Consider the following 24,458-nt stretch of genomic DNA (forward strand, 5'->3'; position numbering starts at 1 on the left):
GGATATTATTGAAAAGACAAGAAATAACAAGTGTTGGCAAGGATGTGGAGCAAAAGAAACTCTTGTGTACTATTGGTGAAAACATAAATTGGTGCTCCCACTATAACAAACAGTATGGAGATTCCTCAAAAATTTTAAATAGAACTACCATATGATCTGGCAATTCTACTTGTGAGTAAATTTATTCAAAGAAAATAAAAACATGAATTCTAAAAGATATTTGCAGGATTATTTACTATAGCCAAGATATACAATGGATACTACTTAGCCCTAAAAGAAGGAATGAAATCCATTTGTGACAACATGGATAGACCTTGAAGACATTATGCTAAGTGAATAAATCAGAAAGACAAATACCATATGATCTCACTTATAATGTAGAATTTAAAACCACCGCCACCAAAAAAAAAAAAAACTAAGCTTATAGACAGATTACAGGTTGGTGGTTGCCAAGAGGGGTGGGCAAAATGGGTGAAGGGGTCAAAAGATACAAACATCCAGTCATGAGGATGCAATGTACAGCATGGAAATGACAGTAATCTGTATTGTATATTTGAAAGTTGCTAAAAGAGTTGATCTTAAAAGTCCTCAGGACAAGGAAAAATTTTTTTCTTTAGTATTTATGATGACACATGTTAACTAAACTTACTGCAGTGATCATTTTGCAATATGTACAAATACTGAATCATTATGTTACACATCCGAAACTAATAGACTATATGTCAATTATAACATAAAAAAACTGATTTAAGAGTGTGCTTTTCTGTTTCTTGAAGCAAAATGCTTCCTAATTAATAAACATGATATCTAGCAGACATAAAATGAGTTCAGTAAATATCCTTCTTGCCCTCCCTTTATACATAGTGTTTAGAAAACATAATGCTAGGTCATTTAAATTTGTCCAGACGTCCCAGAGCTTGAAGTAGATGTCAATTTATCATTAGTGTAAAATGACAGACTATAAAATGAAGCACTTTTAAAAACATAACCAGTTTAAAGATTGAACATAATCTGTTCTCATAATTCAGATATTCAATTTAATACCCTTTTTCCCTCTATTTTCTTTATTGAGGCTGAAATTATTGAATTACCTTCTATCTGATTTCCTGAGTCAGGAGTAGGCTGCTAGAAGAGATAATACATAATCTACCCTAATCAATATTTAAGGTAATATTTTAGAAGTAACTTTAATATCTCAAATCATAAACCAGTCTGTCATTTATCCATCTCTTCTCACAATCCATATTAAATAACATTTTGGATTTTTAATGGAAATTTTATAGCCCAAAACTTTTGGCTAGTGACTGAGGAAGAATATTAACAGGGAAAGCAAAGCATTGGTTCAAAACTCCCCTGAGGTAGATAACATCCTCATTTAATATTACTAGTAGTCTAAACAGATCACACTAGGCATGACTTGTGGGGGCCAAATGCCAATAAGAGAAAATATGTGAACAGTCTAGAATAAGAGATTTGCTCTACAACACAGGCCTATAATAATACTGTACTGTATACTTGAAAATTTGCTAAGAGGGTAGATCTTACATTAAGTGTACTTATCACAAAATAATAACAATAAAGAAAGTGAGAAGAAAGATTTTGAGTTGATGGATATGCTCATGACATAAAATGTGGTGATTTCATGGATACTTGTCTTCATACTTATGTACTTGTATTCAAACTCATCAAGATGCATATATTAAATATGCACAGCTTTTTGTATGTCAATCATATTTCAATAAAGTGGTTTTAAAAATACTCAATATAGAAATAGAAGACAATTTATATTCAGTCATAAAATCTAATTTATTTTAATGTTTTTGATTTCTCCCTTTTTTAGATTTATTGAATTTCTTCTGGAGTTATGACTTGTAATATTACGTGATTCGATCAAAGTAAAAAAATATATATACTTTAATTGCCTTTATGAGAAATGTGTTCTCGTTCTATTTAATGACTTAAACATAGAGACTATTTTCATTGTGAACAAAATCAATTCTGTATGGATTTTGCTGGCTAAGTTGAGAAGAGATCTGGAATGTTTTGTTTTGTTTTATACACTGACTCAATTTTAATTTTGGTATTACTCATGCTTTAATTAAAAAAACAAACAAACTCACGTGTTTAATAAAATGAACACCAGAATACTCATTATCTGGCAGCTTTAGAAATAAAATATTAACCAAACAACTGAAGCCTCTTGACACTGTGCTTCTTAGAAGTTGCAGCAACACCAAACTGCTGTGAAAAGCTTCTCTGCATAGTCTCAGGAACAAGCCTCGCAATGACTGACTCCACTTACTTAATGACAGTTCAGAAAACAGAGCTGACTCCACATGATGAGCATCACATACTAGTGGAAGACCAAATCCAACAAGAATATAACATGTTAAATTGTATGGCCTAAAATGCTAAGATTAGTTTAAATACTTCATATTCACATAATTTAAATGGAGAACACTAAAAATTAATATCAAAATGGGAAGATTCTTTAAATTATTATTAAAAACTACCTAAACCAGAAGGCAGATTCTAAAATATTATGAGTAATTATAAAACCTTTGCACAGATTAATGTAACAAGTAGTCAACATTATTTACATTTAAACTTGCACTTAAATGAATAACATAGGCTTTGATTTGTTTGAGAAAATGTAATGTCAAGTAACGAAAAATGAACAAGTCATCTCAGAAACCAAAAATAAATCAAATAGAACATATTTTTATCAATATTTGGACAAGGGTGTGAAGTAGGGAGAAAAACCAGACCAATTTTCTTCTAATACTAACCATGACTTTAAAAAATAAAAAACATTAATATGCTGTATAATCCATAGGCATATAATCTTAGTAAACTCATATTTTGTAAATTTAATCAATAACCAGAAACCTGAGAGGTAAATTTCTAAATAAATAAAGCTAATGAATAAAGTCCATTTCACAGTTGTTTTTATCATCCTAGTAGTACGGGGTGTTTTAATTAGTAGGTTTGGAGTATGAGAGATACTGAACTAAAAGTGGTATAAAATCAACTTCAGAGATGAAAAAAATGGAAAACTTTTTCTGCAGTTCTTATCCCAAGAGTGAAACTGAACCCAAATAAGTAGGACAATAAGGCAATTTTTTAGCTTAAAAGTTCCATGAAGCAGCAAGACTGGCACACCCAACACATGATACTTTGAAACCCAAGCCTTCAGAGATTTCTACTAGAGAATCTATTGAAGTCAGTACTAGGGTTGAGGAGGATATCGCCTGAGGGGTGTAGTACTGTGCCGTGATACCCGGTGACAGGATACAAAGAACCTGTATGACTGCAGCATCACTTTTACTTCATGGTAAGGAATTAAAAAATTCTTTTTATATTACATCAGATAAATTAAGAAGATGAGTGTAAAATTCTCATGAATCCTAAAGATAAAACAGGCTTCAAAGATATTACAGGCTTATTGTGGTAGCCACTGCTTTAGACTACACCGCTGGACTCCTGAGTATTTGTCAAGCACGTCAAACTTTAAAGAGTATTCGATGCGCAAGAGGCACTACCAATAAATTATAGCCTGGTATGTGTACTCAAAGGCACTACAAGGAGGGAATTCAAGACATATGATAAGAGTCTTTTGGTACATAAGGGAGCTATGCTTAAAGTATTAGCACGGCTGCTATTGATTAAAAAAAAAAATTATTTTTAAAAATCAAGGCACAAATGATTAAAGAAAATTTTCTCCACAGTGAACCAAATTTATGTTTTGGGGGTGTAGATGCAACAGCAAAAAAAAATATTTTGAAAAATATTTTATACAATATAACCTGCATGACAGAGACTTGAAAATTAAGCTGTGTTATGATCAGTATAGTCTGAAAGAATCATCCACAGCCTTAACATTGTATAAGTTTAATGCAACACCTGAAATAGTAGCATAGAGAATACTACAGTGGGCTTTCCATCTGTACTGTATAATGTAATCACCTGAGGAGCTTTAAAGAACACTGATAACTAGGTCCCATCCCCAGTGATTCTGGTCTGAGGTGACCCTGAGCCATAAGATTAATTGGTCTGAGGTGACCCTGAGCCATAAGATTTCTGAAAGTTCCCCCAGATAATTAAAAACTTGTCAAGGTTGAGAAGTTGGTGAGATAAACACAGCACAAGCTCTGCATTCTAGATTAACCACTATGATTTACTACTATGAGTAGATGAGCCAAAGAGAAACAAGTCTGAGAAATTATCTATATTATAAAGATGACAGTCTATGTATGGTTAAATGGGTTACTCTAGATGTTAACTATCAACTTATGGGAAATTCAAGGCAGAAAAACATGTTAATAAAATTGTAGATATATGATCAACAATATCTGAACTGTGGGACATTCTACAGGAGAAATCTGATGTCTTAAAAACTAAAATTACAAGAAGAAAAAGCAAAGCACAGAAATGGAAGAACCTATATTTACAGAGACTTAAGAGACATTTTGCTAATTGAAACATCTGGACCTTAGTTGGATCCTGAATCAAATATCAAACTGTAAAAATACATTCATGTTATATGTATTTTACACATCTTTATGACATTTGAAGAAATGTTAACAACTGGGAAAAAAGAGGAATTATAGATGAAATAAGCTGATAAAGATGAATCACTGGTATATGTGAATTCATTATATTAATCTCTATTTTTGTATATTTATCAAATCAAGGCATTATTATCAGGAAACGATAGGTGTGTCAACAGGCATCTTTCCCTTTACCTCAGGACCTTACTGACACTTTATTGAAATGCCTTTTCCAGTGTAAATCCATAAAAACAATCCTCATCAAAAAATAAAAACCTAATATTTTTCGCAAAACTCTAAAGCCCCACGTAAAACATTATCCTCACTATGCATCTGTACATGGTTCTACCGTCTTCCTGTCATTGGACACTGGCAGAAACCAGTATAGAGGAAAAGACTCTTAATAACAAGTAGTTCTTTTTCAGTGGCCAGGTATGGCTATTAAAATTCCCAAGCAGAAGAATTCATAATTAACAAACTCAAGATTTTATGGTTAAAAAAAACAAGGTTGAGGTGAGGTGATGTTTTATGCTAACTATATTTACATTACTAAATAGAACATAAAATGCATATATCTTGAGTTATATATACAGCATTTCTCATTTTCTTTCTGCCAACATACAGGAATCTTAGTTCTGATGTATTATTAGGGGCTTTTACTCCTGACTATCTTAAAAGTAGGCTAACTTTTTTCTTAGTAAACATAGGTTTCTGCTCCTCTCATCTTTCTTTGGAATTCACTCTACAAATAAATCTTTAATACTAATCTCTTTTCTTCCTTCTTTCTTTCATCATTTCTAACTCTTAAATTCCAGCCTTTCCTAATTATCTTCAATAGAACTGACATTCAATTTTCATATTTTGAAACTGAAATTATTTCAAATATTATAGAATTTTTCTTGCTATCTCAAGTGAACATTTTAGTAATTTGAGATGTTATAGTTTATAAATGCTTTGTCATACTTTAGGGTAATGATGAGGATAGTGTAGGATCTAGAAAGAGTTAATAAAGTTTAACAGTGGAAGTACCAGGATAAATAATCCTGGAAAAAGGTTAAAAAGGAAATTAATAAATATTTTCAGATTATCATAGTATACAGAATTTTTTGTTTGTTTGTTATTGATGTGCAGCAAAAGGAAGAACAAAGACAAATGGATTGAACTTGCAAAGGTATGTTTTTTTTAAACTCACTTTGAGAAATAACTTTCTAACAGAGTTGTTCTAAAATGAAAGTGCTGCCCTTTGAGGTAATAAACTCCCTATCACTGAATATGTTAAGGCAGAACCAGGAACACTGTAAAATGTAAAATGAGAGAGGCCAGAATGCTAGGTGATTCCAACGTCCAAAGTCTATAGCTTCATAACAAAATATTTACTGCAATTGACATAAGAACCTATTTTAGGATATAAACCAATGTTGAAAGAGTAGTAAAAGTTTTGTATCCTATTTTAATGCATGCCCAAATTTATTCACTAATCAATAAATATTTATTGAGAATTACATACCTATACTGGTCTTAGTTTTGAGGATACAGTAGTGTAAGAAAATGACAAACCCTACCCTCATGGTGCTTTTATAGGGAGGGGACAGGAGGGAAACAGAAGAAAACCAGGAGTGCAAGTAAGTTTACCACATGCAAAAGTTTCCCCAATGTATAAATTTCTGATTAGCAATATATTTCAGCCTAAATAAGTGTGGGATAATAATGATCTAAGTATCACTGAATCAGTAAGAGTAAATAGGCCAGATAGTTTTAGTCAAACAGACTAATGCCTAAGTTGGTAATAAATTCATGTTACCATAATAAGTTCATCCTAAATTATAAGTCACCTATTCTTGATCCCTCGGCAGAAAAAACTCTAAAAACATCACTTCACACTTTGAAGTACTCTCATTTAATGTAAGTGCTCTAGCCGAATTCCTTTTTCAAAACATCATATTGACATTTAAAATACTTTTTTTCATTTAAAATACTTTTTATGTCATTATACATTTGTTCAAACTCACAGAACATACAACACCAAGAGTGATTTTGGGTGGAAAAAATATACTTTTTAGATACTCAGCAACCATCAGGCATTAGACCAGCACTGTACAAGAGAAATGCAATATAAGACATATGAAATTATAAATTTTCTAGTAGCCACATTATAAAAGAAAAAAAGGTTAAATTTTAATGTTTTATTTAACCTAATATAACCAAAATATTGTCATTCAACATAATAGAAAAATTAATAATATTTTACAATATTTTACATCCTTTTCTTCTTTCAGTTCTAAATCCTCAAAAACCAGTGTATATTTTATATTTAAAGGACATCTCAACTCAGACTAGCCACATATGGCTAGTGGCAATTCTATCTACAAGAATTAGTATATTTTAAACTACAGCACATCTTAATTCAGACACTAAATTTTCACAGGAGATACTTGATCTTATTGAGATTTAAATTTATTTAGATCATATTTAAATTTAATGAAATTTATAACTGAAAAAGTAGATTCATAAATCCAAGTTGTTCCAAATATATTTAAAAGTTATCTAATAACTGAGGCAAGTATCGGTTTCAAAATTTAAATTAATTAAAATAAAATTAAAAGTTCAGTTCCTTAGTTGCATTAGCCACATTTCAAGTATTTAATAGCCCCATGTGGCCAGTGAATACCATATTAGACAGTGAAGCACTGTTTCTATACAGTGCAGCAAAAAGTTTCTGAAATAATTATTTTTTCCTTCCATTTCTTTTTATTTGAATCAATTAAGGTTGAAAACGGGTGAGGAGTTATTTATTTTTTGTTTAGAAATTATAATACAGAGAATCTTCCACAAGAACTGAGGCAGTTCCTCTGAACCAAAATTGTCAATGATCAAATAATCATAATAGTCTATTGGATTTCCTAAGTTAAGTGTTCCAACCCCAGTGGAGAGAAAATTTCCAATTCTCTTACTTGATTGAATATATTGCCATCCAGCTTGCATTCAAGTTAGAAACTTCAGTTACCTGGTTGTTACTAAATTCAGTCTTGTTAGCCATATAATACCTTAAAAAAAAAAACCACACTCCTTTCCACTCTACCTTCAACTGTTGCTGCCTGAGTACAGGTACCCTTCTTTAATCACCTGGGCTATTTTAAAAGCCTCCTAAAACTAATTTTTAAGACATAGGGATGATTTTCCATTTGTCAACACCCAGGTAACCATCACTCAGAATAAAACATAGAGAGCATCTCCAGTACTCTATAAAGGTCCCTCCTGCCCCTGGCCACCCAATAACCCCCAGAAACAGATAGACTGATGGGCTTTTGATTAGTTTTACTCTTCTAAAGTTATTATAAGTGAAATTATACATCATATGCTTTTTTGCCTGGCTTGGCTTCTTTTTATTAAACATATTATCTGTGAGGTTCATCCAAGTTGTTGCCTGTACCGGCAGATTTTTTTTTATTGCTATATTATTTGGAATATAAATATTCCAATATTTATCCATTCTCCTGCAGACAGGTACCCAGGTTGTTTTCGGTTTGGGGATATTTGTGAATAAAGCTTGTATGAAGATTAATAATGTTGGTTTAAGTATTAAAAGAACCCCAAATAAATGCTTAATATATGTGTTACCCCTTTCCCACAATTATATTAAAGTTACAGTAGAAACTGATGCTGTATATACTACACAGAATAGACTTAACACATTCAAAATCAGGTTCACATTTTAGACAAAAGACATGCCATGTATATTTTCAATCATTATACATGTTAAATGCATACACAATAAATTTATACCACATAAATCACAAACATTAACACCAAATGGATAACAAAATTTGACTCCATTTATTATCACATTTTAGCATCTGCTCTATATTTTCTAATGCATCAAAAAGAGATTAATCCAGGCAATCACAACAGAGAAACCAGTAATTGTCACCCTATCAGTCCTGGAAGACAAAGCATGTAAAACATGATATGTAATATTAAAAGATGTACTCCTAAGTGGGGTTATAAATAGTTGATTAGTGTTAATTTTGCCATATAGATATGTTCATTAAATTTGAGCACATAATATTTTTACTAGTTTGTAAAATTAGCATCAGCTTATTTTCTTGGCATTATTGTTACAATCATGTCAAGATAATGCTCAAGTATGGACTTTGAAAAGAGTGCTAATTTGCATGAATGTGTTAAATGACTGCTGTACCTGCTCCATGTAGAAGATAATATTAGATCATTTCTAAAAAATGTTTTATAAAAATCAGTATAATGTTATTCTAAAAGGAACTAGTCATTTTATTGATGATACGTTGCTTCTCTCGTATTTTAAAGCAAAAGAAAAATGGCAAATAGTAATAAACTAACATTACTAATCAGATTCATTCAATAAAACAAATATATACATGGACAGGGAACCTTTAGAAGACTATTCTTTTGTATAAAGATCACTTGTACTTTCCTATACTACCCTAAAGCTGTAAATTCACACAAAGGAAAAAGATGAATGAAATCTTCACATTTTTCTCCTTACCTCCCATTCTCTGGCTGCTGCTTCATTAGTAGAATCCTCGTTTGTTTCAGATTCTTCTATCTTTTTTACAACTATAAATCCAGGTTCTCTGGTATATTCACCAGTATCTTCTGCATATATTTCTGGACTCCACTGAATGAAGAAGGCATACAAGTGGTCTGTCCTGTTAGAACAAGTGACTATTAATAGACCTAGTGCTCTGTGCTATTAGCTAGAATGACAAAATTATAGTTGTTAAATATCTTGAATAAACTTGAGGACTTAAAATACACACAAAATATACTACACTTTATTTATAAAGATAACAAAGTCCATTACCAGGAAGACATTAACTTAAATGTTTTAGGCTGTGTTCTATCAAGTTGTTCTAAGAAAACCATATTACGATTTTCCTTGGCATGCTTTTGACCAGCTCAGATGCTGTCTATGGTAAGTTTTTTCTCTTAAAAGCAACTAGTGATACAAAAGAAAACTGAACCCACAATTTTGACATCATTACACAATGATATAATTATCTAAAATACAAGTAAACAATTTACTAATTCCCTATATTGAAACCTGGATAGTATACATAATTTTTCTAAGTTAACAGAAATTCTATATGTTTTGCATTTAACTGTAAATGAAACAAGGAATATATCGTGCATTATTGGTTCAGGGATAGATTATCAAATCTTTTAAAGCTCTTGTTTCCCCTTTCAATTTTGTTTATTACAGTAAAGCCTATTGTTACAAAAGATAATATACACACATACCTCGCGTGCTTTGCTTTATTGTGCTACACAGCTATTTCATTTTTTACAAAGTGAAGGTCTGTGGCAACCCTGCATGAGCAAGTCTACTGGCGCCACATTTCCAACAGCATTTGCTCACTTCATGTCTCTGTCACATCTTGATAATTCTCATATTATTTCAAAATTTTTCATTATTATATTTTTATGGTGATCTGCTATCAGTGATCTTTGATGTTACTATCATAATTGTTTTGGGATGCCATGAACTGGCCCCATATAAAACAGCAAACCAACTACAAATATTATGTGTTCTGACTGTCCCATCAATGAGCCATTCCCCTCTCTCTCTCCCTCTCCTTGGGACTCCCTATTAGGAACTTCCTTAAGACACAACAACACTGAAATTTGGCCAATTAATAACCCACGGTGGCCTCTAACTATTAAAGTGAATGGAGAGTTGCATGTCTCTCGCTTTAAATCAAGTGTCTCTCGCCTATCTAGAATTTTAAAATGGTATAAAGTGTAAAAACTTCCAGGCTGCCCAAAGTTGGTATTGAGACAGGGAAAAAGTCTAAAGTCCTTTTACATATCAGGTGGTTTCTAATTCACTGATTCCCACAAAACTGAAGGAGTTTTTACTGGAGTTGTTCATTGATGATCACTAAAAATAATGTTGATGAAAGATGATTAAGTAATTTTGGGAATATAAACAGAAAACATGTTTAAAGAATTGAGTGACATTATAATAATAAAAACTCTTTGCAGCCTCAGACTTTTTCTGTGAACAAATCTTTTCAGTACTTAAAAAGAAAAAAGGGAGGGGTCAGAACTGGAACTGAATCACATCACATTCTTTCAATAAACAACATTCATCAATAGATACATAAACGAACTGGAAGTCCTATTTATTTTATTAAGTTATTTCCTATGATATTTTACTTTTTACTTGTAATGATTAATGAAAATTTATAATTTATAATCAATGTGTTAGTAATAATTGTAATAAAATAAAAATTTCTTCTGGGTTTAATAAACATTTGGAATAATGTGGTTGTTTATAGACAATTGTCTCTTGAACTTCTGTTTGTCTTGTGAGTAGAGTTACTGAGTACCATCTTCGTTCAGTCCTATCTTTTCAAGTGTATTAGCATAGGAAACTCCAAAGCATAGTCTTAGAAGGTAGAAATAATGTCTTCCTCTGGAGCAAAGGGGAACCATGCTTCCTGTACATTATAAAAGATTTAGGTCCCCTAAATTTACGGTTCCTCTTCTGTAATGTAACCCATGGCGTATGCATCTGTCACCTTGCCTTCATATCACACCATGGGAATCGAGGCTCAAAGAATTCATAAAAATGCTGGTACTCTGACTATTGCTATTGTTGTGACTCCTGTTTTCTGCCAGCATGCATTAGATGAGGCAGACCAACTTGTTAGCAAGCAAGTAGGGTAAGCCTTAGGTCCTTCACTATTTTGACAAGAGTCACAGAAAATTTTAAAATAAATGCAATTTCACTATGTATACACACACATAAATGTGTTAAGTGTATATAACTTATTGCAAAGAAATATAATAAGAAATAAGAATATATGACATAATAAGATTCTATGAGGTAATAGTGAAAATACAAGTTCAAGGAGAAAAAGTAATGATGGAAATTCTGTTCAAGAAGGGTACATTCAAGTAGTTTTTAATGAATAATGATAAATGGCAAATTGTTATGTTTAGATTCTACTGGACATATTTAAAAAATTAATGTAACAATTTTAACTTAAAATGTCAATATTTACAATACAGTGACAAAAGGCTTTCATTATAAAGTTATGATGAAAAATTTTATTATGAAGGGGATACAAAAAATAGTTTCAAGACCTCATCCTCTTAGAAATGAATTTAGTGCTATGTATATATATAGCAGGCATTCAGTAAGTATTTGAGGAGATTTTTACAGAGATTATACGTCATTACCTGCCTTGAGGTGGGGGCCATACCAGTTAGTATTTAGTTGTACCTTCTTGCGCTAAGATATTTTAAATAAGTTTCTTTACTACTAAAACCGGGTATATATGTTCAAATTTTTGGCATTAAACCCCAAAGGGGAATAACATTAAAACTGGGGTAAATGAAAGAGTATACAATTGGAGCGAAATTATTTTGAATAGACTCAATGTCAGCTTTTAATCATAAACTATATGTTTCCAAATACTTTGTCCCTGGTATTAAGTGGCCACAAAATAATTATAATTCAAAGAATCTCAATAATGTTTTTAAGTTTTCGTTGTTTGTTGTTTTACCTTTCTTGTGGCACAGCAAACCAATATTCATGTTTCTTATCTCTCTGTGCATACTGTTGCATTGTCGCACTTGCTTGGGATACGAATGTTTTCCTCATTGGTTTTCCAACTCGGAGACATAAAAACTTATGTAATCGATGCCTTCTCTTTTCTTTTAAAAGTGCAGAACCTAGAATTGATACGCAAATAGTGTTTCTTCAATTCTTATACACCATGCTTAAATAATTAAGATTAAATATGTTTACCTCCAAACTTCTGACAGATAATTATAGAATAAAAGTTCAATTTACGGACACTCACTTATGTGTATTCTCTTATGTAACTTTTTTTTTTTCCATCAAAGGTACAGGTACAGCAAGACTAATGAACTAACAGCCATGTTATGAACTGAAATTATGTCTAAGGGTATCAGAAAAAATGTGAAAGCTTTGGACATTTCTTTTCTTAAGTTTTTATTTATAATCACCTCACTAAATTATGTATATATGTATAATATTCTGTCTTCTAGAATAACTTAAGTTGGTAGAATTTTTAAAGGTTTAACTTTAATATAGTTGTTAGACAAAAATTTAATAAAAAATTTCTGAAGCTTTTACATACACGTAAAGGTACGATAAAGCAATATTCTAGAATAACATTTTCTATCAGCTTTCTAGAATAACAAGTAAATAAGTTTGTAGAATTTTAAAGGTTTACTTTAATATGATGTTACAGACAAAATTAAAGAAGTTTCTGAAGCTGTTACATATATGAAAAGGTGTGATAAAACAAACAATAATATACTAGATTTGGCCATCTGTTTGGACAGTTTATTAAGCCTGAATTATCATGAACTCTTTCAATCAGAGATGCTGACATAAGGTAAATTAAGGGTCTGACAATGGGTTGAATTCAGGAATCTGACCTCAATTAGCTTACAAAGGCAGCATAGTATGGAGGAAAATGCACTTAGTTACACTCAGGAGATCTGAGTACTAGTTATGGCTTTTTTCTGTGTAATATGATGGAATTGGAAGGCACATAATCTATCTGAGCCCAAGTATTTGCATCTGGTTAAAAAAGTGAACTTTTACAATCCTTCCCACAGTTATATTCCTTAAATTTATTTTTTATTATTTTACATTTAAAAATTAATATATTATTTTATATTTATATTTATTAAAGTTTTATTATAAAGTCAATAAAGATTTAAACTCAGAATATTTTCCTATTATAGAATCTCAAGTTACTTAAATTTAGTTAATTAGCTACCAACCCCCTAACCTTAAAAAAAAAAAAAAAAACCAAATATAACAATCTGGGGGCACCTGTCTAAACATATCTATCCACTTTTCTCCTTTCAATATTTTGTCAAAAGAGAGCCTTCTCCCATCAAACTCTGCACCCAAACCAGCCCTCTAAAATAGAAAGTTTACCATATTACTGGGTTAAACAGAACCCCTTATTTTATCTTTTCAAAGATTCTAACACATGAATATCAAATGAAGATATTCAAGCCAGCATTCTTTACAGAGGAAATAGCTTAACAATATGAACTGTTAATGACAACTGAATGTCTTAACAATATGAAAATGGTTAAATTACAGACCATTAAAAACTACATTTTCAAAGAACTATAATGACATGGGAAAATGTTCACGACTTAAAATGTTAAGCGAAAAAAGCAAAATACAACACTACATACAGTATAATCTTGATTTTATATAAAAATACATATGTATAAATACATATAAATAAAATTGAAATTGTGCGTGTATGTGTGTGTGTGTATGAAAACATACCAAATGTTAACAATGATCATCTCCAGGTGATGAATTCCAAGTAACTTTTATAAATTTTCTAAAAACTTCCTCTATTTTTGTCAAATGATCATTAATGAACACTCATTATTTCAGATTAAGAAAAAATATTACAAAAGAAGTATTCAATCTTTTATAGAACTTGCTTTGAGTAAATGAATTCCTTAACATCTACTGAATACAAACCTTAGGTCTTTGGGGTATCTAAATAAGATAATGGAAAGAAAACTTGGCATTTTTAAAACCAGATCAAATCCCTATTCACTGCTGGTGGGACCATAAACTGGTGTGGCCACGTGGAAACAGTTCGACAGTTCCTCAAAAAACTAGACACAGAATTGCCACAGAATCTAGCAAATCCAATTTTGGGTATATATCCAAAAAAAAAAAATTGAAAAGAGGAACTCAAACTGATATTTGCACTCCAATATTCACAGCAGAATAGCCAAAAGGCTGAAAAACTCAAATGTCTATCAATGAAGGAACAGATAAAGAAAATGTGGTATGAATAATGGAATATTATTCAACTTTAAAAAGGAAGGAAATTCTGACACAGGCTACAACAGATGAAACTTGAAGGCCTTATGCTAAGGAAAATAAGCCACATACAAAATGACACATATTATATGATTACATTTATATGAGGTACCTGGAGACAAAAATTCATATAGACAAAAAGTAGAATGGTGGTTGCCAGGGGCTTGGGGGAGGGAAGAATAGGAGTTACTATTTAATAGGCACAGAGTTTCAGTTTGGGAACATGAAAAAGTTCTGGAAGTGGATGGTGGTGATGGTTGCACAGCGATGTGAATGTACTTAACGCCACTGAATTTCACATTTAAAAATGGTTAAACTGGTAAATTTTATGTGTATTTTAATAAAAATTATTAAGTTAAAAAAATGAAAGTTCATATATAAATTGGATTAATCTGGAATCAATATTCCAACAGAATATAAGAAATGTCAGCCAAGATACCTGAGCTGCATCTCGTTTAAAATATAATATATTAAGCAGAAGCACTGCGTATTAGAAATAAAAGACGATTCCTATAACTTCCATAAATAAACAGTACCAAAAAACAAACTGAAAGAGAAAATGGTGTTTTAATTTATCTTTAGTGCTGCTTTCAAGGAAAACATTTATCCAGACAATGATGAAACTTCTGGATACTTGGAAGAATTTAAAGAATATATTTTTATGTTTATTGTATTTTTTTAAAAAAAGTTGGAATGACTTTGACAATTATAAATTGCCATTAGGATATTATGTATGTAATGAAAAAAAGACATTTTAATGAGGTAATGTATCAAAAGCTAAAAAAGAAAATGAAGAAATCAAAGGTATTACAGAATTTGTATATATTTACTTTAAGAAATAAGTTGTTTAAAGATAGAAGGTGGTGAGTTGAGAATGTTTAAACATGGTGGAAAATATGCTAATTATGTGTATAATCCATCGTGGGATGAGAAAAAACAAGACAGTAGAAACTGGAGACTATATGTTTGTCCCAGAGAAACACCAGTTATGGGCCACTGGATTATCCTTTGGAGTAGCCTAAGATATAGCAGCTTTTGAGTCAGTGAGGAAACGAAGACAATATGCAATAAAGTGGACTTTATATGCTCTCTAACACTTACCTTCTATTTCAACAGTTGCTGTTTTATGCTTAATTTCTTTTTGTGACACCTGTTGAATATTTTCCCTTTGCTGTTTAGTTTGTTGCATAGTATGGGTTTTCCAGAGTTTCCGTAGCTCTTCTACCTCTGTCTCTGACTCCTGGTTTTGTTCCTTTCCTTGTTTTCCTCTGTTGCCAGTTTGCTTTTGTTTACATTCTGTTGCTTCCCCACAAGACATACTTTCTTTCTCATCCTGTTCTTGGTGTAGTGAATTCTCATTAAGAAAATCCTGGTCTTCATTACCTTTTATACTTATGCTTTCTTCCTTAGCGCCTGATATTTCTTGAAAAGTATCTGTAGCCTGATCTCCTTCCTTAATGGCGACTTCAAGATTATTTAAATCAGTTTTAAGAGAAAGAGCCTCAACTTCATTTGCAGACTGTCCAGAATCAGATTTTAACTGGTCAGGAGTACCGGTAGACTCTGATATGACTGTCAAACATTCTACTCCACTCTGATTGACAGTCTGCACAGATTCTGATGACGCACCAGATGATTTATCTTGCCGCAGCTCATCTGAAGAGACAAGCTCCTCCCGAATAGGAGAGAGTTCTGATTCTGTGAACACATCTTCAGAAAGAGACTCCTCAGTGCTCCTAGGAGCAGTGCTGGCACTATCATTACCTGCATCGCGGATTCTTGAGTCTATTTCATCAGTATTACTTCTTGCGATTTTCTTTAAATGGCAGAAGTCCCTTCCTGATAACTGGTCTATCTCTCTGTCAGTAAACAAAATTAAAAGCAATCAGACTTTTTAAGTTGTAGTCCTTTCTATTCTAACACTGAATTAATATTACTAAAAAGGCTTCTCTTAAAAGTATATCAAAATTTTGATTTATTCATATAGACCAAGTAATAGTCAAGTTTTTGCATCACTTGGTTAAGATCTTAGAAACATCAATATAAGATTTCCTGAATTAATCTACCTGGAGTTGATGGTAAGTTTGGGGTGAAGCTATAATTCTAAACTAAAATTTATTCATTGATAGGATATAATAAGCTCATTATTTTTGACTAAATTTTAAATTTCTTAATAAAGTAATACACTGATTGATATTTCATGTATGTGCACACACATGATGCTTAAATTTAAGTATAGATTAAAGTAAAATATATGCCTCAAATGCAAAGCCTAAATTCAACCTGAATAGAAATGAGGCAAAAGTACTTATATGAATTCTTCAGGCTACCAGCAACAGCTCTTAATAACAATTCCAAGAGAACTTGTTCAGCTAAAGGGTTTTGATAGTAGACAGTTGAATGGTTCATAATTACATCTAGATTTCCATTTATAATGACACTGGTATATGTAAGCAGTAATGTTAAAAAGTTAGATAGTTTAAGTTCTAGAAAGAGGTAGTATAAACGTTTATAGTATGAAATATAAGTTGGCAATTTAAAACGATGGTTAAAAGTAGCTTGTGATAAATGGAAATTGCATGAGTTTTTTGTGGAAAAACTATTAACATTAATGCAAGTTTGAAAATAAAAAAAGACTGGAAAGTAAGTCAACAAAGATAACTGACTGCCTCTGGATGGTGAAACTAACACCTTTCCTTTTATTCTAATTTTTGCTATTTTTTCAAATTTTCTATAATGAGTATGCATAATTTTTATAAATAGGATAGGAAAAATTATTTAAAAAATTATTAATTAGTTTAAGTCGAATTCATATTTCTGCCTCTCTTGCATCTGATTCACCTTAAGAAACACAAGCATCTAACTTGTGCTTTTAAATATTGTAACAGTGTCATCTACTGGCGATTCACTCTAACTGCATACATAGGATCTCAGAACTAGTTAAGTTTTGAGAAACAATACCTGTACATTTATTTAATAAGACCCTTAGGTAAGAGAGAAAGTTAACAAACCTAACAGGATACATATTTAGATAAGTGCTGTAAGCTTCAGAGTTAATATGCTGAAATACTAAATATTTATTTATGCCAGTGATGCTGCTACTGCTCAGTATATTTCCAGAACGGTACCTTTAAATGACTTCCCAAGCAGTTTAAGACAAAAGAAAACCAAACAAATTTTGTACCTCATTTTTGCCATAAATGACATTACTCTGCAAAACCATTTCATTTACATGATTTGTTACAAATATTGTTTTAATCAATTCATAAGAGAGGATTAAAAGATATTTCTTTTTGGAAGAATTTTTTTAAATGTTTGGATCAAACGCAAATCTTTCCAGGTGACATTCTAAATGATAAAACAGTGATTTGCAAGGAGTCCTACAGCATCCTTGTAGAACAGTTACAAATCATTCAGCATGAGAGGATCCCAAAGTATCATAGTACAAATAAAAAGCAGGGCAACAGAAAGTTAATCTCACCAATGGCTGACAATATATACATACATAATCTGTTTCTCTTTTAATCTAATCTTTCACTCCTTCACCTGTCTCATCCCTCCATCCACTCCAACAATCCTTATTTGCTGAAACTGACTTTGAAGATCTATTAAAATAACCGACACTAGAGGAAATCCTAGGAATTCTCTGCACCTCTACATGAGTTTAGCAAGCCAAAATAATATCTATTGAGTGGAAGGTATAACGAAGACTTTTTGAATAATGAAGTTTATTCACCACAGGTATCCTAACAACTCATAAAGTTTGCCTCAAAAACAAAAATAATTTGCTCTCCTTCTCCTTTGTAAGTAGTTCTATCCAACAAGTGTTAATTTTAAAACAGCGTTCATCATCCCAGTGGGCTGGGGTTAATACGGGGACATGAATCTCAGTATCAGGTTAAAGTGAAGTCGGTTTTTAAACTGTTGACAGAGTAATGAATGGAAGAATGGGAGAGTTCTTTTCTATTACATATTAATTTTCATCCTTTCTACTTCCTTTCTTTGTATACCTACCTACCTTTTATCATTTCCTTTTATTTCTCATTCCTCCTTTTCTCTCTGGTTATTCCTTTGGTCAAGCACATTATTTTCAAAGACTATGCTGACCTGTAGTCTCACACCTATGTTATCTGAATCACAATCAAAACCACACATAGCCTGACCAGTATATTCCAATGTTAACTCTTTATATCTGTGTCATTTTGGGGTCTTCTCTCCTATATTTTACACTTTTCTGAGAAAGAAGGATGTAAACATATAAATTAATAAATAAAAAACAAAGCTGTGTTGCTATAGCAATGTCAGGTCTTTGCTCATGTGGCCTTCCCAAGTCTCACTCCTAACTCTTCGGGGTCCTCTAAGGAAAATGTGAAAGTGACCCTTGATTACTTATATCACCTTAAATTACTCGTATAAATAATTTAGAACTTTGAATGCTATGTCTGAATAAAAAAAGCTAATAAACATTGTATTAAATGAGCACTATAGGTTATTTTATAAAATATCTGGTTCTCTGACCAAATATACAAATATAAACCTAAAGCAACTCTTAACTATTCTAAGTGCATTAGGAATAATCTTCTAAATACTACATATAGTTTTGTTTCATTATTGTTAAAATGAAAAGCAGCTACAATAAAACTAATAAAAACAATTAAGAGCATTAGATTAGGGTCAACTATCTAGATGCAATAAAATTGCAAAGGAGTATAAATACCACTCTTACATGGGTAAGGATTCCTTTATTTTGCTATCCAAAATTTCTTTGTACATTGCAGCTGACATCACCTCTTCCATTGGACACATGATCCCATATTCCTCACAGCCATTCTCTTGAACCAAGGGGTCAGTTTTATGTGGATCAAACATTATATTATTTGGTGTAACTAGCAGCACACCACTGACTGTGCCCTAAGATAAAAAAAGAAAATAATGTTTAATCTTCGAATTTGAATTTTCAAAAAGTATTCCAGCTATTTTCACTAATTTTCTTATGTCAGTCCATCTCCTACACATAGAAGTAGTACATTCATGCACTAAGGCATTCTCATGAAAACGTTTTAAATAACACCCAGCTTTTCACAGTAAATTTTCCTCTTTAGGAGAGACAAAATACAAAGAATACTATATTCACTCTCAAACAACCAAGTCAGGTATTAACATTTGCAGACTCAGTAAAATACTGAGTTACATAAGCAAGAGCTTTTGTAATATAAGATGGGACTGTAAAGTCCTGCAAGGCATGAGCCATGTTTCACATTAATGTGTGTACTGCCTCCTGCGTTGCTCCATTACTACAGGTACCAAATATAGTTTTACGTACACATTGCTGGTTTAATAAATAATGTTGATGATTCGATCCATTATAAAAAAAAATAGTATAATCTCTTTAAATACCTTTTTAAAAAATCTGTTTCACTTGACTCTGCTACTACCTAGCTATGCGACCTTGAGAAAGGAAAGCTGCTGGGCCTCAGTTTTTAATCAATAAAATTAAATAGATTAGATGACTGCTAAGGTACACAGTAATCATTTTAATTTAATCATGAAAAGCCATAAAATTTTAAATACATTTATACAAATGGTGATATAAATATCAGAGTCCATTCCTCTTGTTTTGAATGTTTTGTATGTAACATGCTTTATATACATTATTGCTCCTTTAATTGTCACAGTCAGCTCTGAGATGAGTATATAGATGAAGAATTTAAAGTTAAGAGACTAGGCAATTTGTCCTAAATAATAAATTACATAGTTAACTAATAAGTGGGAGAACCAAGATTCAAAATTCTAGGCAGTCTGTGCTTTTAACTAAAATCTCTCCAACATTCGAGTAACAAACTATATAATCACTCCGATTCAAATGCCAAATAGTCTTTAACCCCATTTTTAAATTCCCATTCTACTACATTCTGTAAGTGTAAAAATGAAGAGCGAGACAGAATTCTAAAAACAAACCAAATAGTTACTTCAAAGTTGTGTTGTGTTTTTATGAAGCTATCAAGGAAAAGAAAAACTTAAATCCTGTTTGATTTGGTATTGCACCTTCCTTCCAAGTCCATATTCAGCTCTGTGAATTCACCCAGCTTAATTTTAAGAACATGAAACTTAAGTTATGACAGACACTACCTATAAAAATAATCAAGTAAAATAATCAAGAGAATCCCACTAAAAATGGTCACCCAACTCCAAGTGGAAAAAAGCTATTACAAATATCCAAGATAATAAAACATGCTTATTATTTATAGTAGTAACTGTATGCAATACCATAGAGAAAAATCTATGTGTGCATATATTTTGGTGGGGCAAAGAAAATCAATCTGAAACTCTGAAGAGCATTTCTTTTAGTTCAGACAGACCACGACCACATAAATAAGGAGTAACTTCATACAAACCACAGCCTAATCATTTTTTGATCAATATTTTAAATAGATTCGAATATATTAATTTCTATTCCTGGATCACATGCCCACTCGAGCCAATGAGTGATGGTAAAGTATGTTGTAGGAACATTTATACTGCAAGGGATAATCCAAGAAACAATCAACAGCAGAATATCTACAATGTAAAATAAAACCTTAATATATACTCAATATATTCAAGAATATAAAAGAAAGATTGTACATGGTTTAAGTAGGGACCATGAAGATATAAGATACACAGTTTGAACTTATATAGATGAAAAATACACTGGACAGAATAGCAGATTAGACACGGCATAAAAACATTAGTGAACATAAATATACAGCAACTGAAATTGTCTAAAACAAAAAGAGAGGGAAAAAAAAGAGAAGAGTACCAGTGAGCTATGAGACACAGGTCAAGCAGCCCAAAACATGCATAATTAAGAGTTCTCAAAGAAGAGAAGAGGATGAGAGAGAAAAAAAATATTTAAAGAAATATGGCCAAAAAGTTTACAAATTTGATGAAAACTATAAACCCACTGATCCAAGAAGCTAAATAAACTTCAAAGAAAAAAAAAATACACCAAAGCACATCATAATCAATTGCTCAAAAGAGTGCTAAAGAGACCATTTTAAATGCAACCAAAGAAAAACACATATTTTGTAAAGAACACCAAATATAAAAATAACAGAAGACTTTTCTTCAGAAACAGTAAAAGCCAGAAAACAATGGAATTTGGAAAGAACATCTTTAAAATTCAGAAAAGAACACCCTGTCAACTTAAAATTTTATACCCAGTGAAAAGATCTTTCAAAATACAAAGAAAATGTCAAAGACAGCAGGTAGTAAATAAGTTTATGAAAATATGTTCAATATTCTAAGTCATTAGGGAAATGCAAATTAAAACAATGAGTTACCACTAACTCTGACAACAACAAACGCTGGTGAGGCTGTGGAGCAATAGCAATTCTTATTGACTGCTGGTAGGAATGCAAAACAATGCACTTTGGAAGACATTTTGGTAGTTTCTTACAAAGCTAAATGTAGTCTTACCATAAGATTTAGATCTAGCAATCACACTCCTTAGTATTTACCCAAATGAAGAAAAAAACTTAAGTCTACACAAAAATGCGGATGTTTATGAAGCTGTATTTATAAGTGCTCATCTTGAAAGCAACCAAAATGTCTTTCAGTTAGTGAATGCATAAACTGTGGTACACCTACATAGTGAATTCTTATTCAGCAATAAAAAAAAAATATATCTGTCAAGCCATGAAAGACATACAGGGCTCTTAAATATATATTGCTAATTAAAAGAAGCCAAACTGAAACCATATAATCATATTATGTAATTCTAACTAAATGACATTATGAAAAAATCAAAACTATATATATATAGACAGTAAAAATAGCAGCAGTTTCCAGGAGTTCAGCTGGAGGAATGCACGAATAGGCAGAGCACTGAGGAGTTGCAAGGCAATGAAACTATTCTGTAAGATACTGGAATGGTGGATACATGTTATTACACATTAGTCAAACCCAATAGATAATGTAAAACACAGAGAGTGAATTCTAAAGGAGATATGAAAACCAATTTTAAATAAAGACAAAGGCCAAAGTAAAACAATGAAAAAGATAAATCATGTTAACACTAATCAAAAGGAATCAAAAAATGACTAAAGTATCCATCAAAGCAGATTTCGTTGCAATGAATATTATTGAGAATAAAGTCTTTCATAATGAAATACATAAATTCATCAAGACAATATAAGAATATTATTTTTTATAACAAATGGCAGTTTCAAAATATATGAAAAAAAACCCGATAGAAATGAAAGGAGAAACAGACAAATAAACAAATATAGTGAACTATTTCAACATCTTTCTGCCAATAATTGATGGAACAAGTAGAAAATCAGCATAGATACAGAATAACAACACTATCACTCAACTTGAAATAACTGATATTTATAGAATAGTCCTCCCAATAACTGCAGAATACACATTGTTTTCAAGTGTACATATAACGGTTATCAAGATATACCACATTCTAGATTATAAGTCTTAAATTAAATAGTATGTTCTACAACTACATGGAATAACATTAGAAATCAGTAACAAAAAATACTTGGAAAAATCCTCAAATACTTAGAAACTAAAACACTTCTAAATATTCCACAGGCCAAAGAAGAAATAAAGAGAAAGCATTATAAACTAAATGAAAATAAAAATACAACACATTAAGATTGTGAATGCAGTCAAAACAGTACGTAGGGGAAAATTTATACCACTAAAACACCTGTATTTCAAATACTCATAATTAATGAATTATGACTATGAAGTAGTCATAATTCTGTCTTTAAAGTTGGTATCATGTTATAGTTACTCTCTAAGCAATACCTGGAGTTTATTTTGCAACTCTGTGTTACTTTACTATATTCTCTTGGCAGACTAGAAATTCTTTGCTTAGTAAACCAGTAAGGTGTGGTATATGAAAGAGATTGAAACTGGGTTTGAATTCTGGCCATGACAGAGAAACTCTGGACTTGTTAACCTTTTCTGACAGTTTTTCTTTTTTTCTGTAAAGAAGGTATAGGACCACCTATTGAACAGTATTATTTTGAGTTGGTAAAAAATTTAAAACACCAAAACACAATTTCTGGCATATACTAGTTACTCAATAAATAGGAGTTATCTTCATAGTTGTGTTATACTAAGTTTGCAAGAGTTAGCATTGCAAAGAGTACACAAGAGTGGTCATTTTACATCAGCTTTTTGAAACAGTCTACCAAACAGCGAATTAACTGTACCTTATTGTAGTAAATGTATTTATATCCCATTGCCTTTAACAATTTGCAAGAGGCCACTAGATTGTTAGTTACGGGCACTGCCCACATTAACCCAAACTATTAGTTCCATCAATACTTTTTAAAAATATTAAAAGTATTTGCTGATGTCAATGACTCAAAATGTAAATGCAAAACTGTCATATTTTAGTAATAAACAAAACATAATTAAAAGTTTTTTTTTTCTAAGATACTATTCATTACCTTGCCACTGGTAATATATTTGCAGTTAATTTTTAGAAATTTCTCAGTAAATGCTTCTTCCTCCTCAGAAGTTGAAGATACAACTCGTGCAGGTCGAATACCAGTAAAAGTAGAGGGCGTTGCTTCTTTTGGGTGTACTACATCAGGAGTCTTTAAAAATATAAGCAAAAGCACTTCAGAGAACTAAATAAAAATAAGCACATTATTAAATCCAAATGAACAGCTTTCTTCAGTAAATGTTCTTCCCTCTCATCATATTCTGGAGGTCAGCCCAAAATGTTCTTATGTAGAAAATATAGGTAAGAATGATATTGTTCTCATTTTCAGTAAAGATCCGTAACACAGCTTACACTTACATTTTTGATGATTTTGTAATGGGGGATATACGTTTATGAATCATGTATCATATTTGGAGAATGCTGAAAATTACATTTGTTGTATCCCCAACCTTATCACCCCCTCAACATTCAGTTGCTCCTGAATTAAACTACTGGTTCTGATAAGACCATTTAATATATCCCTCAGGTGTTAGGAGCAAAGAAAAGATGAAGTGACTGTGATAACTAG

The 24,458-nt window shown here is 31.5% G+C and overlaps 1 protein-coding gene across 9 annotated transcripts in view; it reads right to left on the reverse strand.

Moving 5' to 3' along the window:
• The window catches only part of OXR1 (oxidation resistance 1), a 306,299-nt gene that overhangs the window by 26,195 nt on the left and 255,646 nt on the right, over nt 1-24,458 (reverse strand). For all 9 annotated transcript variants that reach the window (XM_039853663.1, XM_039853665.1, XM_039853662.1 and 6 more), the window contains 5 exons: nt 23,892-24,041; nt 19,163-19,347; nt 15,538-16,295; nt 12,101-12,269; nt 9,073-9,235 (listed from right to left, as the gene is read on the reverse strand). In XM_039853663.1, coding sequence (XP_039709597.1) covers nt 9,073-9,235; nt 12,101-12,269; nt 15,538-16,295; nt 19,163-19,347; nt 23,892-24,041 — 1,425 coding nt within the window. The remainder of the gene's footprint in view (nt 1-9,072; nt 9,236-12,100; nt 12,270-15,537; nt 16,296-19,162; nt 19,348-23,891; nt 24,042-24,458) is intronic.

The sequence above is a fragment of the Pteropus medius genome, unplaced genomic scaffold (genome assembly GCF_902729225.1).
Source record: "Pteropus medius unplaced genomic scaffold, Ma_sr-lr_union100, whole genome shotgun sequence".
Taxonomy (NCBI): domain Eukaryota; kingdom Metazoa; phylum Chordata; class Mammalia; order Chiroptera; family Pteropodidae; genus Pteropus; species Pteropus medius.